This window comes from Mobula birostris, chromosome 1 (genome assembly GCF_030028105.1).
Source record: "Mobula birostris isolate sMobBir1 chromosome 1, sMobBir1.hap1, whole genome shotgun sequence".
NCBI lineage: Eukaryota > Metazoa > Chordata > Chondrichthyes > Myliobatiformes > Myliobatidae > Mobula > Mobula birostris.
The window spans coordinates 34,682,528-34,710,497 of NC_092370.1; the positions used below are offsets into that span (position 1 = coordinate 34,682,528).

The window sequence follows — 27,970 nt, forward strand, 5'->3', positions numbered from 1 at the left end:
AGAACATAACTCTCCAACTTGATCAGATGTCAATAAGTGCAGGTGTGCTTAATTGTTGTAACAGGCAATGATTGCCATTAAGTCAGTGCTGTTCATTCTAAACCCAACAAGATATTTTCACTAGGCTTTCGCTTAAATCTCATGTCTGGGCTGCTGTGACATGGCTAAGCACAGGATTAGCACTCCGATTTCGGATTAATCCAGTTTCTAAGTATTAGATCCACAGTCTAAGTGGCATGAATATGAGGGAATTGCAAAGTAGTGGTAGAGAAAATTCCCCTTGAGGAAATTTTTATCAAAAACAGCAGGTGGATTTCAACCATTTAAAAAAATTGCATAGACACAATAAAGACAGTAGAAAATGTAGCCCGATTTTAATTGGGAACAATTTGAAATCTAGCTACATCTCCCCTTCATGTTTAATAAGCAGACATGGATGTATATGTACAGAGCTGGAAAATGCAGATTCATCCCTGGGCTCATTCACTGACTATATGATTAAAGGAGCAATCCTGCATCAAGGTGCCGCTAACTGATGAAGATTGATGATTCCCAGCCAGGGTTCTTATTTCAGTTCCCCATGGTGGAAATTTATCTTGGTTGCTTATACTAAAAGCTTGGTATTTTAAAGGTGTGTATTGATCTCTATTGATAAAATTTTGCATAATTGAGCCTGAATTCTGAAATACAAAATTAGTGCTAGATTCTGAGGATGAACCTCTAAAAATTCCTGATGGTAATGTGAATAAGATTGAGTTCCCTTGTCATGGACTCCACTGACAATTGACATCCATCTTTCACTGTCCATTCCCCTTTTTGAAGGGCATTCACTTGTCTGCCATTCTGGAGGGTGGTAGTCACTTGTGAAATCATGAAAATGAATTTGCACATGGGATATAAAGTGAAACTTGGTGGAGATGTATAGAAAGAATTTTTAAAATAACCAGGCTCCTTTTCCTGTGATGTGAAGAGGGAGGTATCGTCAACTGAGTAAACAACGACTTATCATCGAAGGCTTGCAGCAAAGGTACATCAGATTGATTCCTACAATTCTTCAACAACCATAACAAAGGCTGACCAGGGCTGTGTTCACTTGAGATTAGAAAATCAAGAGGGGATTTCTTTGAAATGAACAAAATCCCGATAAGACTTGGCAGAGTGGATGTGGGGAAGTTTCGCTGGCTTAGACATTTAGAACTAGAAGTTACAGTAGTCAGGATAGGAAGTGAAAAAACGTAAAAATGCGAAGACAAAGAAATTCACCACTCAGAGGGAGATGAATTTTGTACCACAGATGACAGTGGAGTCATCAAATATTTGGAGTAGATAGATTTCTTGAAGCGAAAGACATCAAAGAGGAAAAGGGTGTAGATGGTAATGAGGCAGAGGATGAACCATGATAGTCATGAATGGTGGAGCTGGACTGAATGGCATTTTGCCCCTATTCTCTAGAATTTCATAAGTGAGAGCAGTATGTAGACATTGATACATAACAGACAATATTTTAATATTCTCCAGTGAAAACAAACCATCCCAAAATGAGACGCGCGCACACACACATACACACACACACACACACACACACACACACTCACAAATCCCAGCAGTTAATTAGAGTCATAGACTCATAGAAAAGTACAGCGCAGAAACAGGCCATTTGGCCTGTCTAGTCCATGCTGAACCATTTAAACTGCCTACTCCCATCAAACGGCACTGGGACCATAACCCTCCATATCCCTACTGTTCATGTACCAATCCAAACTTCGCTTAAATATTGTCTGAAATAAAAACTTCAAACTACTGTAACTTGAAGGCTTTTAAATAGCAATGAAGAAGGCTCCCCTCCGCTGGTTAGGGTTCTGAGCTTTGCACTTAATGAGTTCAGATTCTGGAAAAGCCAAAATCAGATTCCTGTCAAATGCATAACACAAAGTATTCACTATTTTCTCATGACACATAAACTCAAACAATTTGATGTGAGTGAGTTCTGACATTTCTTGCTATCAGGCTGAATCTTACGAAGGATGTTTAGAGGCTTGCAAACAATTTTCAGGGTAGAACAGAAGGGCAGTCACAAAGGGAGCAACTATTTGAGAAGTGTTAGGGAAACATTATAGCACCTGCGCTATGATCAGCACTGATTATGGTTAGCACTTCTTTGTGCTATCCTAGGTTCTGAATTAATGTTAGAGGAAAACACCGAAGCAGACATCCAACCTCCCCGGAAGTTCCCGGAGTCTCCCACATATGAATAGTGGCTCCCTAATGCCCGCAAATTATGTATCACGGAAATCAATTTTTTTGAGAGCGACCGAGCGAGAGAAAGCAAGAGAGAATGCACGTGCAAGAAGGAAAGCAAGCGAGAGCGCATGAGCGAGAGAGAGAGAGAGCACGCGAGAGAGAAAGCGAGAGCGTGCGAGCGAGAGAGGGTGCAAGAGAGAGAGCGCGAGAGCGAGAGAGAGAGCGACAGTGCGCCATGGCAGAGTGTTCCAAAAAAAGAAAATATAAAACGTACTTCACCCCAGACTACACTAAAGCGTACCCCTGCCTAATAGAGGTCAAAAATAATGACAGTGTTGCTCGCTGCACTGTTTGCAACAGTGACTTTTCTATTGCCCATGGTGGGTTAAGGCTGTAAAAGACATGTTGAGGTGAGTTTAACAGGTGTCATTCATTCATCAGCATAGCTAATGTTATTTAAACTAGCTGGTTAGCTGCTAAGGAGCTACCCTATTGCAGACATCCCACCTCTCCCAGAAGTCTCCCACAAATTAATGATGCTACCTCCCTGAAATGAGTTTTTGCAGGGTGGGATGTCTGCTGAAGTAAAGTTAAGAATACCCATCATTCTAATGGGTGAGCACGACTACGCAGAGAATTTAACTTTTTGAACAAGAGAGAAATTATATTAGAGACACAAGAGACTTCAGATGCTGGAATTTGGAACAACACAATATCTGCTGGAAGAACTCAATGAATTGAGCAATAACGACGGGAAGAAAGAAATTGTCAATGCTTCAGGCAAAGCCCTGCCATCAGAAAAAGTGTCTGAGTTTTAAATCCATCTTGTTTACTCACTTTTCTCAACATTTGAGACATGCAGCTTTACTATCCCACCGGGTTATTTTCAGCCAGCTTGGCCAGACTGCTGCCACTCATGGGGAGACAAAGACCAAAACCAGGATATCCAGACCTGAGGAGCCCACACTTGCCATCAGCATTCTTCTGAAACTCTCTCTTATTCCAAGGGAGCACCTACCCACCTGTTTGACTGCAACCAAAGTGAAGAAACTGCTTAGACTGTGGGTTGGACAACCCCACAAAGTAGACAGGGACAAGGTTGATTAATCAATGATTGAATAGGTTTAGTGTTGATTGAACGCGTGGAAAGATTAAATGCAGCATCTCCAAGTTTGCGGATGACACGAAGCTGGGTGGCAGTGTTAGCTGTGAGGAGGATGCTAAGAGGATGCAGGGTGACTTGGATAGGTTGGGTGAGTGGGCAAATTCATGGCAGATGCAATTTAATGTGGATAAATGTGAAGTTATCCACTTTGGTGGCAAAAATAGGAAAACAGACTATTATCTGAATGGTGGCCGATTAGGAAAAGGGGAGGTGCAACGAGACCTGGGTGTCATTATACACCAGTCATTGAAAGTGGGCATGCAGGTACGGCAGGCGGTGAAAAAGGCGAATGGTATGCTGGCATTTATAGCGAGAGGATTCGAGTATAGGAGCAGGGAGGTACTACTGCAGTTGTACAAGGCCTTGGTGAGACCACACCTGGAGTATTGTGTGCAGTTTTGGTCCCCTAATCTGAGGAAAGACATCCTTGCCATAGAGGGAGTACAAAGAAGGTTCACCAGATTGATTCCTGGGATGGCAGGACTTTCATATGAAGAAAGACTGGATGAACTGGGCTTGTACTCGTTGGAATTTAGAAGATTGAGGGGGGATCTGATTGAAACATATAAAATCCTAAAGGGATTGGACAGGCTAGATGCAGGAAGATTGTTCCCGATGTTGGGGAAATCCGGAACAAGGGGTCACAGTTTGAGGATAAAGGGGAAGCCTTTTAGGACCGAGATTAGGAAAAACTTCTTCACACAGAGAGTGGTGAATCTGTGGAATTCTCTGCCACAGGAAACAGTTGAGGCCAGTTCATTGGCTATATTTAAGAGGGAGTTAGATATGGCCCTTGTGGCTACGGGGATCAGGGGGTATGGAGGGAAGGCTGGGGCGGGGTTCTGAGTTGGATGATCAGCCATGATCATAATAAATGGCGGTGCAGGCTCGAAGGGCCAAATGGCCTACTCCTGCACCTATTTTCTATGTTTCTATTTGTGTGGTTCTGCTTTCATAGTTATGCATGAGGTGATACTAAAGTGATCAGTAACTGAGGTGTGGAATGCTTGGGGACAGGGAGCAAGCCCACGATCAACTCCATTTTTTACTGATTTCACCGATTAAAGCATCGAAGAAGATTGAAATCATCAGGGCGAGGCCAGAAGGTGATCGAGTGTTCAGCGCTGTCTATCAATCTCTTGCTATCTGAACCAGAGAAGGTGTCTGTGTGTGACAGTTTCTCCCTCCCTCTTGCTCGCTGCTCCCAAAGGAAGGTCCCTGTGTTTGAATGATCTCTCTTTCCCTTGATGCTGTTCGTGCTGGAGCAAGGTTTAATCAACGTGGTTTGTGGATTGGACTGTAGTTCACATTATTATGTCTTTTCTGATTCACGTCGCTCCTTTTTCTGTTGCTATTTTTGGGCGATTTTGAACCGGGGTGGCCTGCGAAGTAAAGAACACTGAGCTGAACTGAGTATAGATTCTTTTGTTTTTGTGTTTTATATTCTGTATTTTTCCTCATTTTTTTTGTTGCTGTTTATGCAATTTGTTTTTTTTTGCATGTGGGAGGGGGTTGATATTTTTCTTTGTTCAGGTTCCATGGCTTTCTTTGTTCGGTGGCTGTCTGTGGGAAGATGAATCTCAGAGTTGTATACTGCATACATGCTTTGATAATAAACGTACTTTGAATCATTTGAACATTGTTGCTCATTTCTACTTGCCTCTGATGAGAATGGGGCTTTGTAATCTACCTCACAGCACACAGTGAGGAAAATCTGGCAGTTCTGTTATAGAGGAGCTACAGCCTAACGAGGGAACAAAAATAATAAAGTGAAGAAATAGCTCCAAGCAACCATTTTTTGTCACCTGAACTCCATCTTGCAGGTGTTACAAGTGCCCAAGTTGGAGGTGACCTTTCACAAACAAGAGAAAATCTCCAGACGCTGGAAATCCGAGCAACACACACAAAATGCTGGAGGAACTCAGCAGGCCAGGCAGCATCCATGGAATCAAGTACAGTCAATGTTTCTGTCGGCTGCACTTGCTCCCTAGATGCCGGCTAGTCTGTGAGCTCCTCCAGCATTTTGTGTGACAGCTGACCTTTCCTTTCTTGGTCACGTTTCCTTTTGTGACTGACAGGAAGCTTTTATCAGTTATTGCTATCAGGAAAAAAAAGACATTTGATAAAGTTTGAGTGAGTGAGTGAGAAGTAGCAGTGCAGTGAGGAACCTTGTGCTGAATGAGGTGATTCATTCTTTAGTGTCTTTGGAGCGGTATAGAGCTTCTCCCCTCTGCCCGCCTCCCAAAGCTGGGCATGAGTCCTGCACATTGCACACCATCATTGTGAAATGACTTCTTTACTGCTGTATACAAACCCTTGGGCAAACACTTGGAGCCACGTAATTGAGGATATAATTCAAATTATTTCTGATCACCAGTACTCACTGGTTGTTGAGTGATTTTTGGGTTTAAGGCATATACATTTAACAATTGACTTTGGCTACCAATCTTCACTTCTGAAAATGTATTGTGCATATAATTTGGAGTGCAGCTGTGAACAATGCGCTCCTAAAAACTGTGAATCCCAGTCCAGACAATGCTGATTAAAATTCATTTGGATATCTATGGTGTGGACGTGAATCAGGAGGTGTGAAGGTTGTATGTAGCTTCAAAGAAAGCATTGTCCATACATTGTGAATATGGAATTGTCCTTTAATGTTTGGCACATAAAATACCAAGTCTCACACTGGGCCAGCAGACCTTTCCACTGAAAGCATCTCCATATGATGCTTGTTGTACCTTGTTTTGTTGAATAAAGAAGCTGCCTTGTATCTACCAGTAATTTTCTCCAGTGACTTTGTTCAAGCAGCAACAGTTGCCATTAAGGAAGTAGGCATTGATGATGATGTTGAATGACATGGGGAACTAGATGGGCAGAAGGGCTTGTTTCTGTGCCACCGTGCTCCATAAGTCTTTCAGTTGCTGTATACAATTATTGTCAGTCTGGTACAATAGCAACTTGCTATTTTAATTTATTTCCAAATGATAGAAATGTTTGTGGTTTGGTCTCTCTCTTGTGGCTTGAGCTAAAAGACTGGATCCTCAGATGAACCGACCAAGTGGTTTACGTGGTAAAGAAGGTACATGGCACACTTGCCTTCATTGGTAAGGGTGTTGAGTAAGGAAGTCGTGCTGCAGCTATATTAAAGTTTAGTCATACCGCACATAGAATATTGCAGGCAGTTCTGACCACCCAGTTAGAGGGAGGATGTGGGGACTGTGGAAAGGTGCATAAGAGGTTTACCTGAGCACTGACGGTATTGTATGGTATGAGCTTTAAGGACAGATTGGACAAAGTTGGGTTGTTCTCCTTGAGTACCAATGGCTGAGGCGAGACCTGATAGAGCCATGGGTAGGTAGGCAGATCCCCAGAGTGGAAATGTCAAACACCAGAGGACGTACTTCTAAGGCTGGGGGTGGGGGGGGGGTGAAGTTTAAAAGTGACGTGAGGGCAAGTTTTATATGCAGTGTGGTAGGTGCCTGAACTAGGTACCAAAGTAGTAACAGAAGTCGATAGTTTGGTGGAGTTTGAGAGGGTTTTCAATAGACACCTACATATGAAGGGAATCGAGGGATATGGATGATAAATATGAGGGGGACATTTAGTACAAGTTGGTATCAAGAACAGCACAACATTGTGGGCCAAATGGCCTGCCCAACGATGTACTCTTCTTGGTTCCACATTCTTAACCTCTACAAGGCAGGAGTTGTCAGCGTGTCCAAGCAGTCTCTCTTCATCACTGAGTGCAGCATTCCTGCTGCTGCAGAGGTTTGTACATCCACAACAATGATGAAGCAGCAGGAGACTTCCTTTGGACAATACTTCCTGAGCAGTACAGGCAGCGGCATCACATTGTGAGGATCCAATCACTACTCTTTCCTAAGGTATTCGTGATCATGTGGCTGTGAATATGATGAACACCCTGATTGAGGAGCTAACTAGGGATAATCCCAATCCTTTTAAGAGCCACTCACCTACCTGGCATGGTGGATGAAATATCACAGACACAGAAGAGTTTAGGATGAAAGCTGCATGCAAGTTTCCTGACCATGGTGTTGATAAAGTGTCTCAACATTCAGTGATACATAGCTTTGAATTCCATTCTTCAGCTCCATTCAAAGCAAGAAACTTCCCTTCACAAACAAGAGAAAATCTGCAGATGCTGGAAATCTGAGCAACACACACAAAATGCTGGACAAACTCAGCAGGCCAGGCAGCATCTTTGGAAAAAAGTACAGTCAACGTTTCGAGCTGAAACCCTTCGGCAGGACGCTATCAATTTATTCCTCCTGAAATCTGAATATAACACTGGACAACATATTTTTTCAAAGGGGTTGCTTCCTCAGAATTTTTATTGTTTATGATAGACCACTTGAAGCTGAACACAAATATAATTTCGGACTACTTGTATCACATAGGAATTTGGAGGAACAAGAAATTAACTTTTATTCAATATAATGTGTTTAATTGCATAATGGTGCTGATGCTTTGCAATAGTTCAATTGCTAAAAATGTTTTGTTGATGATTTTCATTTGTATTCAGTGTATGAGTCTTCTCACTTCAGTGTCCCCAACAATAATCAGCCAACATTGATAGATTCCAGCCACCCTGATACCATTTCTCCATGACCAAAATGTCCTGTGAAACCTTTCACCATGCTTGTCAGTGACAGTGCCACATTTGCAGGGAAGAAGTCTAAATGGGAATGCAGAACATAGAACATAGAATAGTACAGCACATTACAGGCTCTTTGGCCCACAATGTCGTGCCGACCCTCAAACCCTGCCTCCCATATACCTCCCCCCACCTTAAGTTCCTCCGTATACCTGTCTAGTAGTCTCTTAAACTTCGCTAGAGTATCTGCCTCCACCACTGACTCAGGCATGCATTCCACACACCAACCACTCTCTGAGTAAAAAACCTTCCTCCAATATCCCCCTTGAACTTCCCACCCCTTACCTTAAAGCCATGTCCTCTTGTATTGAGCGGTGGTGCCCTGGGGAAGAGGCACTGGCTATCCACTCTATCTATTCCTCTTATTATCTTGTACACCTCTATCATGTCTCCTCTCATCCTCCTTCTCTCCAAAGAGTAAAGCCCTAGCTCCCTTAATCTCTGATCATAATGCATACTCTCTAAACCAGGTAGCATCCTGGTAAATCTCCTCTGTACCCTTCCCAATGCTTCCATGTCCTTCCTGTAGTGAGGCGACCAGAACTGGACACAGTACTCCAAGTGTGGCCTAACCAGAGTTTTATACAGCTGCATCATTACATCGCGACTCTTAAACTCTATCCCCCGACTTATGAAAGCTAACACCCTATAAGCTTTCTTAACTACCCTATCCACCTGTGAGGTAACTGTCAGGGATCTGTGGACATTTACCCCCAGACTCTGCTCCTCCACACTACCAAGTATCCTGCCATTTACTTTGTAATCTGCCTTGGAGTTTGTCCTTCCAAAGTGTACCACCTCACACTTCTCCGGGTTGAACTCCATCTGCCACTTCTTAAATTGTTCTTAATGACATTTTGCACTTCATGGTTTTGTGTGCTTAAAGCATGATGTCAATCAGCTGCATGTAATTTAGTGCTCTGTAGTTGCCAAGAAAATTTTCAACAACCTCACTTTCCATGCGATTTTCTCCAGTTCTACAAGAAGTTCTTCAAATTGATGACCTGTTTGAATTGTGGACCAGCAAAAATGCCTTCCTTAATCTTGACACCAGTTATTCTGACTTGAATTATAAATTGCTATAACAAATATAGACAAATTTTTAAAAATGGTGCATGATTGGGAAATTTCACAGTGATTTTCATGATCAGCATTGCAAAATCCATAAAATACACCCAAAAGTATTCAGGAAGCAAAATCTTCGTTGTCCAGTGTAATTGATGATCTCTCCAAATATTGCAGGTGGAGGGCTATTTTCTTAGAGGTGGCAGTTGTATATAATTTCACAGGGAAGGATTTAATTGTGTGTTGTACATTTGCACTGTGGAATTTCTATATTTAATGTATATGCCTTTTATATGAATTGAAAAGTGCTATTTATGATTTTGACTAAATACAGTATAGTGATTAATTTTAAATTTACAGAAAAGGACAATCCCGCTTGTAATAACAAAACTAGACTTTCTGTGGTGAATTTAAAATGATTTGGCAACTATTCTAATTTAAAAAAAAATAGGAGGGTAAGGGAAAAAACACAGTGTTCCTGATGTGGTTGTGGACTAATGCAGCAACTTGGACAGAAATGCTCAGATATCCCTATATACCCAAGTAGCTTTAACTTGCTGTTTTACTTTACCATGAGTAATAGTGACCACTATTCTTGTTGTTATTTTGGCAAAATATCTGGACCTTTGATGATGATGAATGGATACCTTCATTCACCACCACTATGGACTGATTCTATGACCTACAGGTGCACTTCCAAGGACTCTTCACAACTCATGTTCTCAGTATTGTTTTTATTTTCACAGTTGGTCTCATTTTGCACATTGGTTGTTTGTTCGTCTTTACTTATGTATAGGTTTTTTGGAAAGTTCTATTGACTTTCTTTTTTCCTGACATTGCATGCAATAAATGAATCTCGCAGCTACCATAGGGCAGGAGGTGCAGAAGCCTAAGGTCCCACACCACCAGGTGTTGACACATTTGAAATTTAACTTATTAATAATGGCAATCAAGATTTTTGACAAATTTACCATGATAAATAATTCTTATTTTTCATGATGATACAGTCATTAAAATGTATGGTTAATATGCCATATTCCATAAACATCTGATGTAGATACATAATTTATATTTCTTTCATAAACGCAATAAATTCTGCAGATTCTGGAAATCCTTAGCAATACACACAAAATGCTGGAGGGACTCTGTAAGTCAGGCAACATCTATGGCGGGGAATTAACAGCTGATATTTTAAATACTTTAGACTGAGGCCCTTCATCAGGACATTTGCGTATATTACTTTACATTTCCGTCATTAAGTTTTCAAACAATATTTTGCAAAACTCAAAATTATTGAAAATATAAAGTGGTTTCTCCTTAAAAAGAACATACCTTTCTATAATATTGTTTATGTAACCCGTAAGCATACTGTATATTTTATTACTTCAGAGAGAAAGAAAGCCACTATAGCACTAATAAATATTCTCTTCAAGTGTTAATTCCCCAAGATTTCCTTTGTTATTATTACAACCTCTTATAAAAGTAGATTTTTATTTAAATGGTTTACATGGTATTCAAATGTGCAGGGATGTAAGAAACTATACAGAGTAGTGGGCTCAGCCTGATGCAGACACAATCCTCTCCACCAGTGGTCGTATCTACATGAGGTGCTGCCTCAGAATACAACATTTATCATCAAAGAGCCGCATTGTTCGGGCCGTACCATCTTCTTGCAGCTACCATAGGACTGAAGCCCGAGGTCCCACACCACCAGGTACACATACTTCCCTTCAACCATACAGCTCTTGAACAACCCTTATCCTGGGTGAGTCCTGATGAAGGGTATTTGCCCAAAATGTCGACTGCTTTTTCAGTTCCATAGATGCTGCCTGGCCTGCCAAGTTCCTCTAGCATTTTGTGTGTGTCGCAACCCTAATCCTGGCCACTTTGCTATAGTGTAATTTTGTTATAATTTTGTGCTTCCTTGTATAATTTATGGTTAATTTGAGTTTTTCTTGTGAATGTTCTTTTTGATGCTGCTGCAAGTATGTTTTTCACTGCATCAGTGGATACAAGTATTAGTGCATATGACAATAAACTTGATTTTGCACCTTAACTTTTTACAAATAGTGAAACAATGCAAAATCTTATTCTGTCTATCCAAAACAATAGTTAAATAGTAAAAGACAAACATAGTATTCGATATACAGTTCTACATTTTAAAATATAGAGCTATAAATGTCGTATTAAGTGTATAATGATCAATATTTATTGACACATTTGCATTTTCATCAGCTCTATACAGTATTTAAATGAACAGTTTATGGGATGTGTACAGTGGTAATGAGAGAATGGTTTTGCTTAATTGTAAATTATAGAGGTGTTAAGGTTCTGTATGAATTAACATAAAGGGTGTTTTTGTTTCATTTTAGGACTGGTGGCATGGATTTCTATCTACATAGTGTATTTACAGAAGAATGCATTTGCAAAGGAAGTAACAAGCTCAGCAAGTATACATCACCATAATAATATTATTGCTATTAAAATCAAATTTTCAAGTCCCTAATGTTTACACTCCCATAATGCTACATATGATTTGCCGGGCTGTTGTGCAGAACAGAAGTTGCAGGAAGATGGATCATCTTGTTTTTCATTGACATTGATGTCTTTACCCAGCTTGGTCAAGGAACTTAATTGTCAATGGATTAAGTTACTAGTTCTTTGAGAAAGGGATGAATTTTGACCTTCGTTCCAAAGAGGCATCAAGCATAACATGGTTTTCACTCTTTTAGCTTTTGTTTTTCCACTTTCGTGATTGCTGGAAAATATTGACTTTGTTTGAACAGTGAACTTCAAAGAAGGTGGATGTAGGTGGATGTTGCCCTCTTACTGATCTTTGCTGTTCTTGTAATGGACCAGACATTAGTGAAAGCAAATAACGCTGTAGTGGTTCAATTGTTTTCTCGGTTTCTTTGATTGATTTAAGAAGTGGTTACACTCATGACACTAAAGACAAAACCACAGTGTCATTTTATGTCTTAACCTTTTTTATCTGAAATATCGTGCAATTCAGTGCAAACGGGTTTTTCCATTTTTTTGCCTTACCATTTTATTCCATTTCAGTGTTTTAATTGTAAAAAGTCTCAACATATTTTATTAGAATTGCTGTCGTAAAAATCACCGACTCCGTTTTTCCCCATGTGACAGAGCTTTGGTTATTCCTGACTCATTTAACTTGATTTTAAATAAAGGCTTTACCTTAAAATAAAATACAATAACCAAAGAAACATTATTAAACTGATGGCGCGATACAATTTGGCATCACAGTTCCCATGCCCGCTGCCAGTAAAGACCACAGCTTTCTGGGATTGTCATTTCGATAGACTAGCCCTGCAGGTTTAGTCGTTTTGACCTGCTTGGCCATATATGGTTTTGTGACAATCCCAGCGTTCCTCGGCTGCACACAAGCAAAACAAAATCTTAGGTGTGTGCAACTTGAAGCAGCTTTGGCAAAACACTCTTCTATTCTGGGATTTCCAGTGTGTTTACTCAACGAACGCAAAGAGGCGGGTGTCACATTGAAAGGCACCTAACAGGAACTGGGTCTTGTGTGACAATATTTCCGCGTCAGATCTCTTAGCGCTATTGGGTTTTGTAAAAGGTAAGAAGTGGGAGAATGACAGATCGCAATGCGAAGTGATTTCCTGTTCATTTGCTTTTTAGTTACTTTCTAACAACTGAAGTTACTTTTGTTTCTATATGTGTTTTGCATAAAATGCATAGAAAGTCCGACGTTATGTTTCAAAATTATTAGTAACATCTTATTTTTCAGACCATTCAGAGAGCTCCAGTGTCACCTCATGTAATAGCAATGTTGTGACGGTGGCACTCACTGCATTCGCCACTCTGCAATCCTACCTACGCAAGTTTACTTAGAAAAATAAAGCATTTGCTCTCGTAGCCCGCACATGGGAATGCACTAGCACTGAATTGGAAGATGGGGATAACAGAAGTATTTTACAAAATTCAAAAATTGCAATGACCACCCCAAACCGCTTTCCAATATATGGACTAAAACGTGAGGAGTGGAATATTTAGGGATAAAAATGATGGTTTTAAAAATTTGTATACCACGAAATTCTCAACGTACTTGGTTTAATAAAATGTATATGTTTAAATTTTCATAATTAATGTAACTGTCTTTAAGTACCTAGAAGACTGCATTTTTAAAACTTAGATACAATTTTGGTTTCATTTCTTTATAGTGTATTTCATTTTTTCGATTTAAAGGAAAATATAACATATTGTACAATAATGTTTATTTCATTTCCGTGAAATAATAACTTAGTAAACGACAAAAAGTAAACGATTATTAATTATTACATCAACAACGTTTCAGTGGAATTTTATATTGGTCGCTTTTATTTCTCAATGGAGGACGGAAAATATTCCGGCGTTCAGGCAAACGATCTCCGAAGTTTGAGTTACCGAAACATCGGCCCTAAATAGAGCACACGTGGAACTAAAATCCGTTGTCAAATATAATTCTGCTCTCTTTTAGTGCACATGTTTTAATGTAATTTAACATAAACTTATTTGCATGCTGATTCGTAAGAAGGTCAAATTGTGTTTTTTTTCCATACAGTATTTCTGCTCTGGTAAAGTCTAGGTGTGTGAAACTGCCGGTAGCTTTGAGACAATATTAAAATAGTTGCCGGAGAAACATATGCCTGCTGCCTGTTGATGGAGTACTTGAATTAGGTCAGACACACAGATGTTTGTTCAGAAACTACGGACTTGCTCATTTACATAATGAATTTATTTAAACTACTGGGGGGGGGGAACTAGGATAACACGGGGCTGATTCCCATTGTTGCGTTTTAGCCGGTGGGGGCTGGATGGAGGAGGAAAGCTGTGGTTTGCATTACAAGAACTAAAAGCCCCGAGGCACCTTAGGCAGAACCACAAGATTGAGCAAACAAATAGGGACGGATGAAGGTTCTGCCATTTCTTTGTCTATGGATCACTGATATTATCTGCTGCCGTTTAATGGGAAAAGGTGCATCGCTTAGAGCAGTGATTTAGCGACACATGAGAGAGTTCGGTGCTTCAGTTCCTTGCTTGCTGCATACTCCGAAGTGTCATTTCCGATTCTAAGTCTTCCTGTCAAAGTGCACAGTGGCTTTTTTTTGTGTGTGTTGTGTGTGAAGCAACTACTTCGGGACGTTCGCCACTCTTAAGTGGTGACTGGACTGAACTCGCTCAGCTCTGCCTCGACTTCCATAACAACTGCTATGTTATTTGCCTGTAATTCGGACAATTGGTGCACTGAATGCGGACCTTTCTGTTGAACAGGAACAGGATTGTACGATGCGATGACGGCTGACTGAATTCAAAAACTTGAAGGGAATACAGCAGAGTTCAGAGAGAATTTTAAGTGTTGTAAGTACAAGTTTAATTCTATTAAATTGCATGGAAGAGCACTTGGAATGTCAATGTTCCTCAGATGTCCAAGGGTGAGGCATCAGTAACATTTTCCCCGCATTTTCCTTGCTTGGAGTCTACGCAGAAACCTGAGAGATAGTAACTGTTTCAAGGGTGTAGTTAATGTTTGTGATTTTAAACCTTAATATTGGGCGATGAGAGTGCCACACTGAATATTCTTAAATTGGACAGAATATTACATGCATGCTGTAGAAAGAATGATTGCATATTATAGCCTGTTTTTTAAGTTTCTGAATTTGCCAGTTTGACTGGTGCTTTGTAGCAGGTGAATGCTGCAGTTTGGGTTAATTCCTGCAAGATGAGTTGATTCTGAGTTGATCTTTGCTGTTTTTTTTTGTCCATGATTAATTAATTAAACTAAAATGCTCAAATACTTTAAAGTACATAAGATTTTAAAAGAATATTTTACATTTAAATAGAATATGGCAAATTGAGCCTGGAGACTTTTGATGGCTTTTGTTGAGCTAGGCAATGCTTCCTGTTATAAAGGTTTTAAATTTTACTTGCAACAAGAGAATCATTCACTCTTTGTACTTTAGGCCTGGAAAGTAAACTGAATGCACCAAGTCAAACTGTTTGGTGTTTGTTAGTTCATTTTTGTAATGCTGAATATATTTTAAAATACTTGAATATAAAACTTAATAGCAATGTTTGTGTGGTGTACATTTTCTAATATGGTCTACCAAATGGAACATTTTTTCATAATATTTCAGGTATTACATTTCTATTAAAACTTCTTTGCTTTAGTTGGAAGTCATAATTTGGATTATTTATCACTGTCGCAATTTTATTGTTCTGGTTAAAATATTATTTGACATTAGACTGATGGTGTGTGTTCATTGTAACGTAACGTCACAGTCCTTCACAAGCTGTCCATTTCATGCATCGCTGTAACATGTGAAAAAGAAATAATTTCTCCCCATGTAGAATTTTTCATTCTTGAAATAATAATGAAGCTGAAAGAGTAACTGATTCAGGTCAACCGTGACATTTGTGCAGTTGCATGAGAAAACACTAACACAAGCATTTTCTTTCCTTACAATATAAATTGAGTTTTGATATAAAGTTGCTGCCATATGAGACAATAGATATTCCCAGTAAATAGATCCATGAAATATTTCAAGTGAAAACTGCTTGAATTATGGTTATATTAGAAATGTTGCATTTTCATTTTTAAATGCCTTAATTTTAAGATAATTACTGTTATTATTTTAGTTAATTTGTTTGAATTATATCTCCTGTCTGCTGGTTTGTTTGACAGCATATGTTTTATTCATTTCGGCTTCAGTGCATAGCTGGAAACTGTGATTCCATTCAGAGAAGGAAAAGATCTATTGCGTCTGCATTTCATTTCTGGACTAATTTAAGTCTTTATAAATTAGTTTTTATAAAATTGCTTTTACAAACATATCAACAACTACAAGGTCCTTATGTGGTGGATGTGGAAGAAATAAATGCTTTGGGATTGTAGCAGAAAAATTACTGGCAGCTGGATGTGTTGGGGTGCTGCCACCCTGTTGTGCCCTGACTGCTGCCAGGGGTTAAAAGTAATTTACTCCTTCTGTGCAGATTTCTTAGAATCCTCTTAAAATGATTTATAAAAGTGGATGTTTATGTTTAGCTTAACTCTCCTCATTTTAATTATTATTTTTCAGAAGTATATCTTTTCAATTTATTCTGTATGGTAAAAGACTGAAGGAGTTTTTTTGATCAGGATGAGTTGTGTATTTTTGTGTCTCTTTAAAAGAAAAGGTAAAATAAATCTAATAATGTTGACTTTTTAAAGATCCAAAAAGTTAATCATTTGGAAAATTGAAATCAAATAGGTAATCAAAATTCACAAGATAGTTGTATTTCTAATTATCTTAAGCTTGTATTTCTAGGGCTGTTGGGTTTATATGTTGCATTCTACTAGTAGAATGTAATTGCTTGTAGGATTTTTTTTGGAGTCCAAATGTGAGTTGTGAAAGAATGCATTTTCATTTTTGTCTAACTCTGCGGTAGGGAAAATGTGATAAAATGACTACCTTAAATCTTGTTTGATCATCTCTCAAAGACTTTCCCTTCTGGAAATAATTTCTGGGGTTGAAGAGCACAGCATTAACAGATTTAATGTAGCAGTTCAGTAAGATGGCTAAAACAGAACGTCAAATTCAACAAGACACAAGAAACAAATTATGCATTTTCATGGCTGTGGGTCTACAACATACGACCATTCAAAGTAAAATAATACTTTAAAATAATTGCAAATGAGCTAATGAATTGTTTATTTTACAAATGCTGTTTATTCTGCCTCCTGTCTGCAGTTGGCGTTTTAAATTATGGAGGAATGGGAATATGAAATTCTTTATTGATTTCAATTAACGTCCAACAGTAAAATATATTTTCAGTGCCAAATCTAGGAGTAAAGAAAACATTTGTTTTTAAATTAGTTTTGCTATTTTACAGAAAGAGACATTTTACAAAAATCTTCATGGAGATTTTTGGTACATTTATATACTAATCAGAATTGGAAATGTATTATTCTAATTGGATTATTCCAGTTGCATGTACTGAGACACAAATATTAACCAGCTGCTAGTTGCAATTATTAACCTTCTGCTGGTAAAAAATATTAACCAGCTGCTGGTTACAAATACCTTATTAATTTCTTCAGTGTTGAGAAATACTGGAGGTTGTTTGTATTACATATAAACACTTGGATATAATTTTGGGTTTAAATTATAAAGCAAATTAATGCTTTTGATTTATTTTGAAAACTGTGATACATTCACTTCATATTTATGATAGCCTTTGATGTAAAGCTGAATTATCTGTAACAGTACTGTTCTGTAGTCTAATGTTATATAATCAGCAGGCTTGCTTTGAAAGTAGAACATACACTTTGATTTTATTATTTTTTTTCCAAATTGAAGCAAGCACAATGAATGTGGGAGGAACATATCAATGATCCAACATGTATGATCTAGATTCACTTATGGACAAACCAGGTGGAAGATCAGTTCATAAGTATTATTGCATTGCATCTTTTCCATGAAACACTATTTGAATAAAACTATTGTGAATGCATTGGTAAATCTGTTATAAAGCAATGTATAAGAAGGGCAATATAGACTTACCAATGGAAAGTTAAAGGTAGAGAATCTACTTAGCTAGATGGAAAAAGTCTCACTTTTGGGGGAAAAAATAGAACCCCTATCAGAGCCATACAAACATATGATTATAACAGAATGAACTTTGTTATAATATGACAAAATCAAAAAGGACTCATTGTGATATTTTATTAAATTTTCTTCATTCTTCTTGAGTCATTTTAATTGATGCTTTGTCATAAAAATAATTGTTGCTCTCCTGATCAATATAACAAAGAGCTTATATACCATTGTACTGACCATGCCCAAAGCCAACAACGTTAGAAAGATTTCTAAAACTCAGTTTACATTTCTGCCAATACTGTGGTACAACTGTTTAAACCTTCTCTAATATTACACATCTTGGGTTGTTTGCCTACATTATGCAAGCTGCTGTTGATTTTATCTCCGTAAATAGAATGCATTTAATTTTTTAAAGTATTCAAAACTCCAAGGAATTGTTTCAATAAAATTATAGATATCTGGTATCACACAGGTATTTTCCTAAATAAACATGAAAATAATTCCTTAAAACAAAAAGGTTAAAATACTGATATAATAACAACCAAAATCAGAAGAAATATAATTCAGTCTATAATTCAGTTAATTCAAAAGCTGATCTAGTTAGACAGAGTTAAGAATTTAAAGTAATTAGTGAAGAGATGAAGTCTTAAACGTTCATAAAATTTGACCACTCAGAATGTTTCAACTCCTTTGGCTTTGTTCTGGGAACATCAAAGATATGCAGGGTTTGGGTTTGAATTGAAATGCACATCAAATTTGCTAAATGCTTATCTCTCAGTGAATATACTTTTAGCATGGGATTGACCTCCCTGTATTTTAGAGTCAAAAGTATTCCACTCACCTGGGCCATAGCACTGGTTGGAAATCTGTATTTGTTATCATAGAGGTATGGGTATCATTAGCTGTAGCTAACTGCATTTTATTATTATGGTGCATGACAACATACATGAGTCATATTAAGATTCTTGGTTAAATGCAACAGTATAAATGGATTTATCTGATATATGACTTCCACTGGAAATATAAAATAATGTGTTTGATTACAGTTAGAATGTATATTTCAAACAACTGTGTTTTATCGAAAAATTGCAAAGATATGATTTCCTTTATGTTTAAATTTAGTACTTTCAAATCTACTTTTGATAACTAATGCAAATTATCGGATCTTGGTTGATTTACTGCAAAGCTCTTTTCCTCTGACTCGCCCAGCTAAATTATCTTTTAATCAGTATAATCTAGAAAGGGCAGGTTGTGTTATGATGAAAGGTTAGATAGATTAGGCTTGTACTTTTACTGGAGTTGGAAGAGCTGGAGAGGACTTGACTGAAATGTACTTTATCCTAACTAGTCTTGACAGGGTGGTTGTAGAGAGGATGTTTCTCCTTGTGGGAGAATTAAGTGGTTGCCCAAGTAAGGCAGAGGTGAGATGAAAAAAATAAATCCTTGTACGTTTTTTGGAGCTCTCTTCCCTGAATGGTGCAGGAAGAAGTCTTTTTAAGCCATAGGTAGATAGAGTCTTGATTTCCAAAAGTGCAAAAAAGTTGTGCTGAGTAGGTTGATATACAGAATTTTGATTATAGTCAGATCGGCCAAGTTTATATTAAATGGCATTTACAGACTTGAGGGGCCGAATGGCCTTTTCCTTCTCCTAATTCATAAATTTTTTTTTGTGCGAAAATTTGTGTTCCTCTAGCTAGAGAGTAATTTGTATTATCAGGATAAATCAAAATAAATAACATTTATTTTGCAACAATGTCCAAATTGTAGAGCCTTTCACAACAATTCTATGGTCCTTGTCACTGTGTATTCTCTCGTAATTATATTACGTGAAAAACCTTTTGTCAATAACTTGGAACTTGGATAAAAGTACATTATCATTTCTTCCAGGTGTCATTATTTATAAAACAGCTATTAGAATTCTCAAAATAATGATGTCAATTAAGTGCAATTAATTTGCAAATTAAAGGCTGTACAGATTTATATGTCAATCTACTCTTGTGAATTTGAAATAAGCTTCTGTGATCAACTATTCAATTTATCAGAACTATATTTCAACTCTGAGTTCTCTAGTTTGATTTGATTAAATGAAATGTAAAGTGCAGAAGCAACTGAACTTTACTCACTTTAATTTAGGTAGTACAGCGACATTTACTTAATTACTTTTGGCCAATATTCAATTATTATCTCAAATCTTGCCTATTTTCTATTTGTATTCATTGACTGGTCTCTAAGACCTCAAAATGATAAACGGTTGAGTAACAAACATTACAGATTTGTGAAAGTTTATACACACCATAGTAATAATATATGCTCATTAGAAGCAAAACAATTACTCATTTTTAAATATATCTGTATTCCTTCCTGTCAATTCTGAATCTGTTGATTAAGTCATCACTCATTCTTTTTCCTACCAGTTATTCACTCATTGATGAGTGGGCATTTTAAGTTAAATTATGAAGGTGCAGAAGGCAGGACCTGAGCCAGCTTTATGCTCAATTAAATGAATAATTTAGTATTTGCCACAATAACATTCTACATTACAGTATAGAATGCAAAATGAGAATGGATTTGAATAGGAAATATGAAAACAAAAGTGTTGAGATTTAGATGGATCCAAGCAATTTAATTGCTTTGTTGTTTGAAGTTATTGTACAGTATTATTTTGTTAAAACCAACATGCTATGATTCTGGTATAAATGTGTTTGGAAAATCTACCAGGCTTTGCTTCAAATATTTCTGTGAAAGGAGCTTGCATAAAATGATAGGCTAAGTTTTTGTTACATGTTTGATTAAGGTTTGCAAGCAAATATATTTTTTCTGCCAAGCAATTACAGTTTCTTTTCACTGATTTCTAATTAAACCTTTGCCAAACAATTTCTTCTGAACAGTTTTCTGTATTTACTCTTTAACATAGAGTATAGACTCTGGTCTACAGCAATAAACAATAAAAAGAGAGTTTGGTAGTTATTTCTAGGAGGCTGTTTATTATGGTATAGGCAATAGATCACTAGATTATTATTTATAGACAGAATAGCCCTTGATTGGTATGAATACTTAATGCTTTGTGTTGCTTAGTTTTGGTGTTAAATGTTCATAGTTTCTGTAGCATTAAAACTAAATAACCAAATTACTGCAGAAATGGTAATGTTAGCTTATTGAACTGTGAGGATTTTCCAATATATAACATATTTTGGAGATGGGTTCTCAAGTGCATTGAAATCTGTTTGGTTTATTATCAGTTAATGAAACTAAAGCTGTGATCTGAACGATAATACGAAGTGTGTATGCTGAGCTGAGTAAAATAACCAGCATGATAGATGACGGGAGACACAAAGCTCTATTTCATTTTTATGACTGGAAGATGAAAGATCTGAAGATGCTGGAGGTGTAATGCTTCAGTTGCATCTGTTCAACAAGTCTGGTTTCCAATCAATACCTGTTTTCTGTCAGTTTTTCTTGCTTACCTTGGTTAAACATATTGCATGTTGACTTGTAGGGTGAGGGGGTAGAGTGCAGAGTGATTAATCTAGTTAGCAGTTGTCTCTTCCCTGCGGTGAATCACCTTCCCATCGTTTGGCTGCTTTCCGAACATGGGGAAGAGAACAAAAAAAACCTTCAGGAGGAAACAACAGCAAAGATCAACTAAAAGACAATTTGGCTCTGTTACCCTGTCTCCCTTTCTTCCTTTCTGATAAAGGGAAAGAATGTTTCTTTTCAAGTTGAAGCCTATTGTTCGGAAATGCACCGAGCCTGACACTTGAGTAACAAGGAGCTATTTTGTTCTTGACTGACAGGTGAAAAAAAGCTCGATCCGATTCTGATGTTTCAGATCCTCCAGGTTCCAGGTAAGGGCTGTGTTGAAAGTTCACAAGTACAGTATGCTTAGGCATTGTTTCTGCTTGTTCTAATCTTTATTTGTCAAAATATGTAATGATAAATTGAGATTTCAAGTACATATTGTCAATTATTCAACTATAAAAGTTCTGTTTCATATTATTAGTCAGAATTTTGTACAATGGTAAAGTATTTTCACTTGCAAACAGTTGACAATCATTTCCTATTAACAGTTATGTTGTTTATCTGAATATTCATTGGTAAAGGCTCAGAATAGCAGTAATAAGCCTACTGAATGATGTTATTCTCTGCGATATGGATTCATAAACTGGTATGAGAAGCAGTCCATGAATTTTCGATGTGATTATGGATTTTAGCTTGTGCAAATAGTGGTTGAAGATGAAAAATATTATTTTAATTTGTCAGCACTGCTGTCTCAGTATTAATGCAGCTAGCTTCTGCAAAGGATTATTTTTTTAAAAAAAACAGCAACCTTCATGATCTCAAAGCATTCCAAAACACTTTGAACCTAACGAAGTACTTCTGAAATGTAGCATTGTTAATGACAGAAATGCAGCAAATCTCAACAAAAAATAAAGTTGCATTTTTCATGATTTTGATAGAGGTGTTAAACATTTGGTAGACCACTATCTCCCCCCCCCCCACCTCCATCCTCACTACTCCCTTTCCAAAAAGTCCATTGAATTTTGCAGACCCATCCAAAACACAGGATTGGTGTTGGTTTAATTTTGCATTCAAAATGTAACAGTTCTGATAATATAGCACTCCCCTTTAAGTGCAAAAGTTAAAAAGTTAAACTTAGATTTTCATGTACCAAGTTCGAGAGTGGAACTCTGACTCAGAGCTGAGAATGCCACCACTTTTTTGAAAAACAGAATTAAAATCATGTAAAGTGTTTACCCCACAGACTAAACTACTCCATTCCTTCAGCATTTTGTGGTCCAATCATAAATAAAGTATTCAGATGAAATGTTCAGTATGGTATGATTTCTGAAATCAAATGAGAAGCTTAATATTCCTACTTATTAGTCTAATTCATTTGTAAACTGAACAAGTACAAATCTTATCCCCTTTCAATTGGATGGGCTTTATACAATCCAAACAACAAACAAATGAAAAAGCACAATGAGCTTTAATATGCTGTGCATTAATAAAAACAGAGAAGCAATTAGTTTGCCAGTGTAAACATGCACGAGTGCTTCATTGCATGTACGCTTATTATGTATTTCTCTAGTTATTTGTTGTACTATATTAATATGTATGATTCATTCAATTAAAAGTAATTATAGAAAGTTTACACTTCATAGAATGTTTAATTACTGGTATACTATTGATCTTAAACAAAATAAATTCATTTTGAAGTTAAAATGAAATTTAACCTGAAATTATTCATAAGAGTATTGCAAAATCGTGACATTTCCAGAAATAGTATTTTAAGCGAAGCATAAAATAGAAATATTGGAAAAGAAATCTCAAACAAAAGGTGATGAAATATTGTCAGTTTGTGACACATCACAATTATATTAAGTTTTGAATTTTTTCTGTTCTGGGTAAGGTCCTGAAATCCTGATTCATGGATTGGGTATTTGTAGACACAAGAGGTACTGCAGATGCTGGACGTCTAGGGCAACACGCACAATGTGCTGAAAGAGCTCAGCAGGTCAGGCAGCACATCTACGGATGGGAATAAATAGTCGATGTTTTGGGCCGAGATCCTTTGTCAGGACTGAGCTCCTCCAGCACATTGTGTGTGTGTTGGATATTTATATTCAAATTTTGATGAAAGCTTACTGCCTCTCTACTATTTGCTAAAATTATTTTCGAATGAATATAAAACCTGACATGGATGATAAGCACAACAATAATTTTAAAGCATGTTAGCTGTGTAGCATTTGAATGCAGTTTCAGATTCATAGTCTGTCTAGAAATTGTGCTCTGTCACTTCCTTGCTGTTTAAAACATAGGACTGAGAGAGAGGGCTGAAACAGAGGCTGGTCAGTGATAGAATAGAGGCAGATTAGGTGGGGCAGGGGGAAAGAATACAGATGAAAGGCAGATGGAGCCAGGTGGGGGAGGGGAATGGTACGACAAAGAGGCTGGATGGTAATGGGTGGGAAAATTTAAACATAAAGAGGAAAAATAGGCAGATGGAATTGGTGGGAGAGGATGAGACAGAGACTGATGGGTAATATGTGGAGCCAAGTAAGGAGGGATAATGGGCACATGGAACATGTTGGGGATATCAAGGTGAACCAAGGGAGAAGAAAGAAGATATTGCAGTTGCGATGTAGATGCTGAAAACCTTGAGCAGCTTATACAAAATGCTGGGGGAACTCAACAAGTCAGTCAGCATCTTATGAAGGGGAATAAATAGTTGATGTTTTGGAGACAAGAGAAAATCTGCCCCTACACCTCCTCCCTCAATACTGTTCAGAGCCCTAAACAGTCCTTCCAGGTGAGGCGACACTTCGGCTGCCAGTCTGTTGGGGTCATGTACTGTGTTCAGTGCTGCCAGTGTGGCCTCCTGTTTATCAGTGAGACCCGCTGTAGATTGGGAGACTGCTTCACTGAGCACCTATGCGTCGTCTGCCCGAAAAAGTGGGATCTCCCAGTGGCCACCCATTTTAATTCCACTTCCCATTCCCATTTCAATATGGCCATCCATGGCCGCGTCCACTGTCATGATGAGGCCACACTTAGGTTCGAGGAGCAACGCCTGTATTCCATTTGGTAGCCCCCAACCTGATGGCTTGAACATCGATAGCTCAAACTTCCAGTAATACTCCCACCCTCCTCTTTACCATTTCCCATCCCCTTTTCCCTCTCTCACCTTATCTTCTTGTCCACTCATCGCCTCCCTCTGGTAGCCCTCCCCCCCCCCCCCCTTTCCTTTCTTCCACGGCCTTCTGTACCTCTCACCGATCCATTTCCCTACATCGACTGGACTCTTTTCCTAGATGCTGCCTGGCCTGCTGAGTTCCTCCAGCATAAAAGGCACTCAGCTCACTTGGGAGCAAATCCTTTGTGTCACCTATGTCACTTGGTTTCACTTTGTAGGAGGTAATGGCATTCAAGTCCTGCTAAAGCTGTTGAATATTCTTCAGTGATTCAAGTTTGGCCCAGAATTGCCGCTGCGCATGTAAAATAACTTTTCAGAGATTGTACCTGGACCTGTTATGTTTTACTTGGGTGCCAGACCTGAATGCCACTGATCTAGCTCTCAGCAGATTAGGGATCTCGTGGTCAATCAAGGGCTTCTGGTTGGGGAAGACCGAATGATTTTGTGGGGACACACTCATACATAACTTTCTAATAAAGTCTGTGGCATATTCATTTAGATCCTCTGGAGTTCTTGAACACGGCCTAGACCTCCAACTCAAAGCAATTGCGTAGCCACTCCTCTGCTCCTGCAACCACCTCTTTGTTGTCCTTATCTTTGGAGGCTTAGTCTTTAGCCTCTGCCTGTATGCAGTTAGGAGGACTGCCAAATGATCAGATTCCCAAACTGCAGTCTAAGGATTGAAGAGTAGGCATTTCTTATGGTGGTATACTAGTGGGTGAGCTTGTTGGGACTGCAGGTGATACATAGATGAGTGTTATGGCAAGATTTCCTCAAAGCAACCTGATTGAAGTCTCGGAAATTGATTTGAAAGGAATCAGGGTAGACTGTTTCTCGTTTGCTGATGACAGCACTCAGTTCCTCGCAAGTAAGCTTAACATCAGCATCTGGATGTTTACAAACTGCGGTCAGGGTCATGAAGGAGAACTCTCTTGGTAGGTAGAATGGTCAGGACTTAATTATTGGATATTCCAGGTCAGGGGAACACGAGTACGACAAGACTGAGCATCACAAAGAGTTTATCATGAAACATAGATCCCTGCCGAATCAGCAGTCCTGTCCATCCAGTGTATCAAGAAGCCCTTGGGTGCGATCACTGAACCCAACTTGTTAGCCATGTCTCTGTGAAACACAGAACACAGCAATCTCTCATTTCCCTCCAATCTTGCCCTTAGGTCCTCATTCCTAGTCTCCAGAGATTGTACATTTGCTATCAAGATATTGGGTAGAAGAGGTTTCATACCTCAGTGTTTCAGTCTGGCTTAGAGTACTCCCCTTCTCCCCTCTTTTGATCGTGGCAAAGTGCATTCTTCCGCTTAAAGTGCTATACCTACATTCTTGAGAGTTAAGTCTGCAAGTTCTTCAGAAAATTGTAAAATTGCTAGTTCGTTAAGCCAGTTTAAAAGTACATTGCCTAAAAGGAAACTACAGGCTGCAGATTGCAGCAATAGTAGTTCAGAAGCGGTATATCTAGAAGTTTGTGTGCAGCCCGAAAACATCGCCGTGTATCGCCGCAGAACTGTCGCTCATTTGCTGTTTCGCACACCATTTCCTGTAAACTCAATAAACTGCTGTGTGTGAAAATCCCAGGAGATAAGCAGTTTCTGACATACTGAAATCACCCTATCTGGCACCAACAATCATTCCATGGTCAAAATCACTTAGATTGTATTTCTTCTCCACTCTGATGTTTGGTCTGAACAACAAAAGAACCTCTTGACCATGTCTGTGTGCTTTTTTGCATTAAGTTGCTGCCACATAGTTGGCTGATTAGATATTTGCATTAACAAGTAGGTGTACTAACATCCCTAATAACGTGGCCACTAAGTGTATTTCTTACTTACAGGTCTATGGAAATGCAGGATCTAGCAAGCCCACAAGGTCGAATAAGTGGAAGTAGTGAGTCTCCCAATGGTCCAAAACTTGACAACTCTTGTATTAATAATAATTCTATGACACCAAATGGCACAGAAGGTGAGTGTGTTCAATTATGTTTGAAGTACTTGTTATGAAATTGGGTATCAGACATTCATTTGATAGTTGCTTTCAACTCTCGTGCAATTATTTTATAAGTGACTTTTGAAAAATTTGTTTACTTTCATCCAAGTGCCCTTTGATCAGACCCTTAGAAACAGGTGGGGGTAAATTTTCTGATGGAGGTAATATATCTCCTGATCCTTCATTTGGCAGGGAGATAAAAGCGAAGATAGAAATGAGAACTTCAGTGCACTTCTATGTAGATTGAGTCCATTCCGAATAAGCAGAATTGATTCCTTTTACATTCACACCTTATTGTACATATTAATTGCACACTTTCTGATAGCATTTTAGACATTTTGAAATATAACAGAAAATATGCAACATGACAGCAGAGATGTTATCAGAACAAGATGTTGTGTATCCCAAGTGCTCACCACCATGAATGCGTGCTGTGACAATCACCCAAGGGTATTAAAGTAAATTCAGGAGATATGAGAAACAATGTAGGGGAAATGCAAGTAGAATCTACTGTCTAATTAATGGGGAAAATGGAATATGTCATACCTCAGTGAAGCAAAATTCAACCGTACCAATTGCCCACATTGTTGTTTTCAATTCTCATTTGAAGAGTAATAATGCAATTGCAACCATAATATATTCTATAAGTTCTGTGTTTATACCTGTTCCATTCCTCCATTTTATTCTTTGGAAAGCAGTAAGCTTGCAGAGCCTGCTGCTGCTCTCTACCATCCTTGTAGAAAGCTCTTGAGAAAAACCTTATGGTTGCAATAGATCTAGCGTCATCATCAGCATCTGTTAATATTCCTTTCTTGCAGTTATAATGTTGCTTATTTTGTTCCACTGACGTCATCTATCATGAGCGGATTATGTGGTATCCATATCTGAATTGTATGCATATTTAGGTTGTGGGAGCAATACAGAATAATTTTCCAAATCCATGTGGAGGGTTACACAGCAGAAGCTGTGACAGTAATCCCTGGCCAATCCCAGAAGCCAGCTCAAGTGGTATGGTTGGAAATCTGGAACAGTTCATAAAACTGCTCTCTCAATTATAGGTACAAAATGCCTATGATGCTAATAAAATGATTAATGAATTTGCTAACTAGTACGTTTATTTTTCAATTCGAAGTTCAGTCAGTTAGTGTGCAGTATGAAACAAAATGATAACATTCAAATGGAAATGTCACTTTCACTGCACCTCTGTACATTATAGCAAATCAAAGGTTAAATAAATAATTGTGTATTGTGCTCAGGCATGAAATCATCCTTTTTATGCAACTAGAAAAAAGGGTTTCTTGTGGTTCTCGGAAATATTAGTTTGGCTCTAGGAAGTTAAGAATTGTTTTCATCTTCTCAAATTGACAAGTCCTGATTTGTACACTTGAGATTACTTACCATTCTTTGAGGTAAGTTCAACTCTATTTACAAAGGGGGTATAAAACGCATATTTCACATGAATGGGTTTCTGCTCCAGATGTTAGGCTGGTGTAAAGACAAGGGACCAGATGTGAAGTTAAAATAATTTCCAT

General features: G+C 38.1%; 1 protein-coding gene across 1 annotated transcript in view; it reads left to right on the forward strand.

Annotated features, from left to right (window-relative positions):
* The first annotated feature begins 14,419 nt into the window (after positions 1–14,419).
* The window catches only part of eya1 (EYA transcriptional coactivator and phosphatase 1), a 197,198-nt gene continuing 183,647 nt past the window's right edge, over positions 14,420–27,970 (forward strand). The window contains exons 1-3 of the mRNA XM_072253224.1: positions 14,420–14,528; positions 21,541–21,591; positions 26,287–26,414. Of these exons, the coding sequence (XP_072109325.1) occupies positions 26,291–26,414 (124 nt within the window). The 5' untranslated portion in view covers positions 14,420–14,528; positions 21,541–21,591; positions 26,287–26,290. The remainder of the gene's footprint in view (positions 14,529–21,540; positions 21,592–26,286; positions 26,415–27,970) is intronic.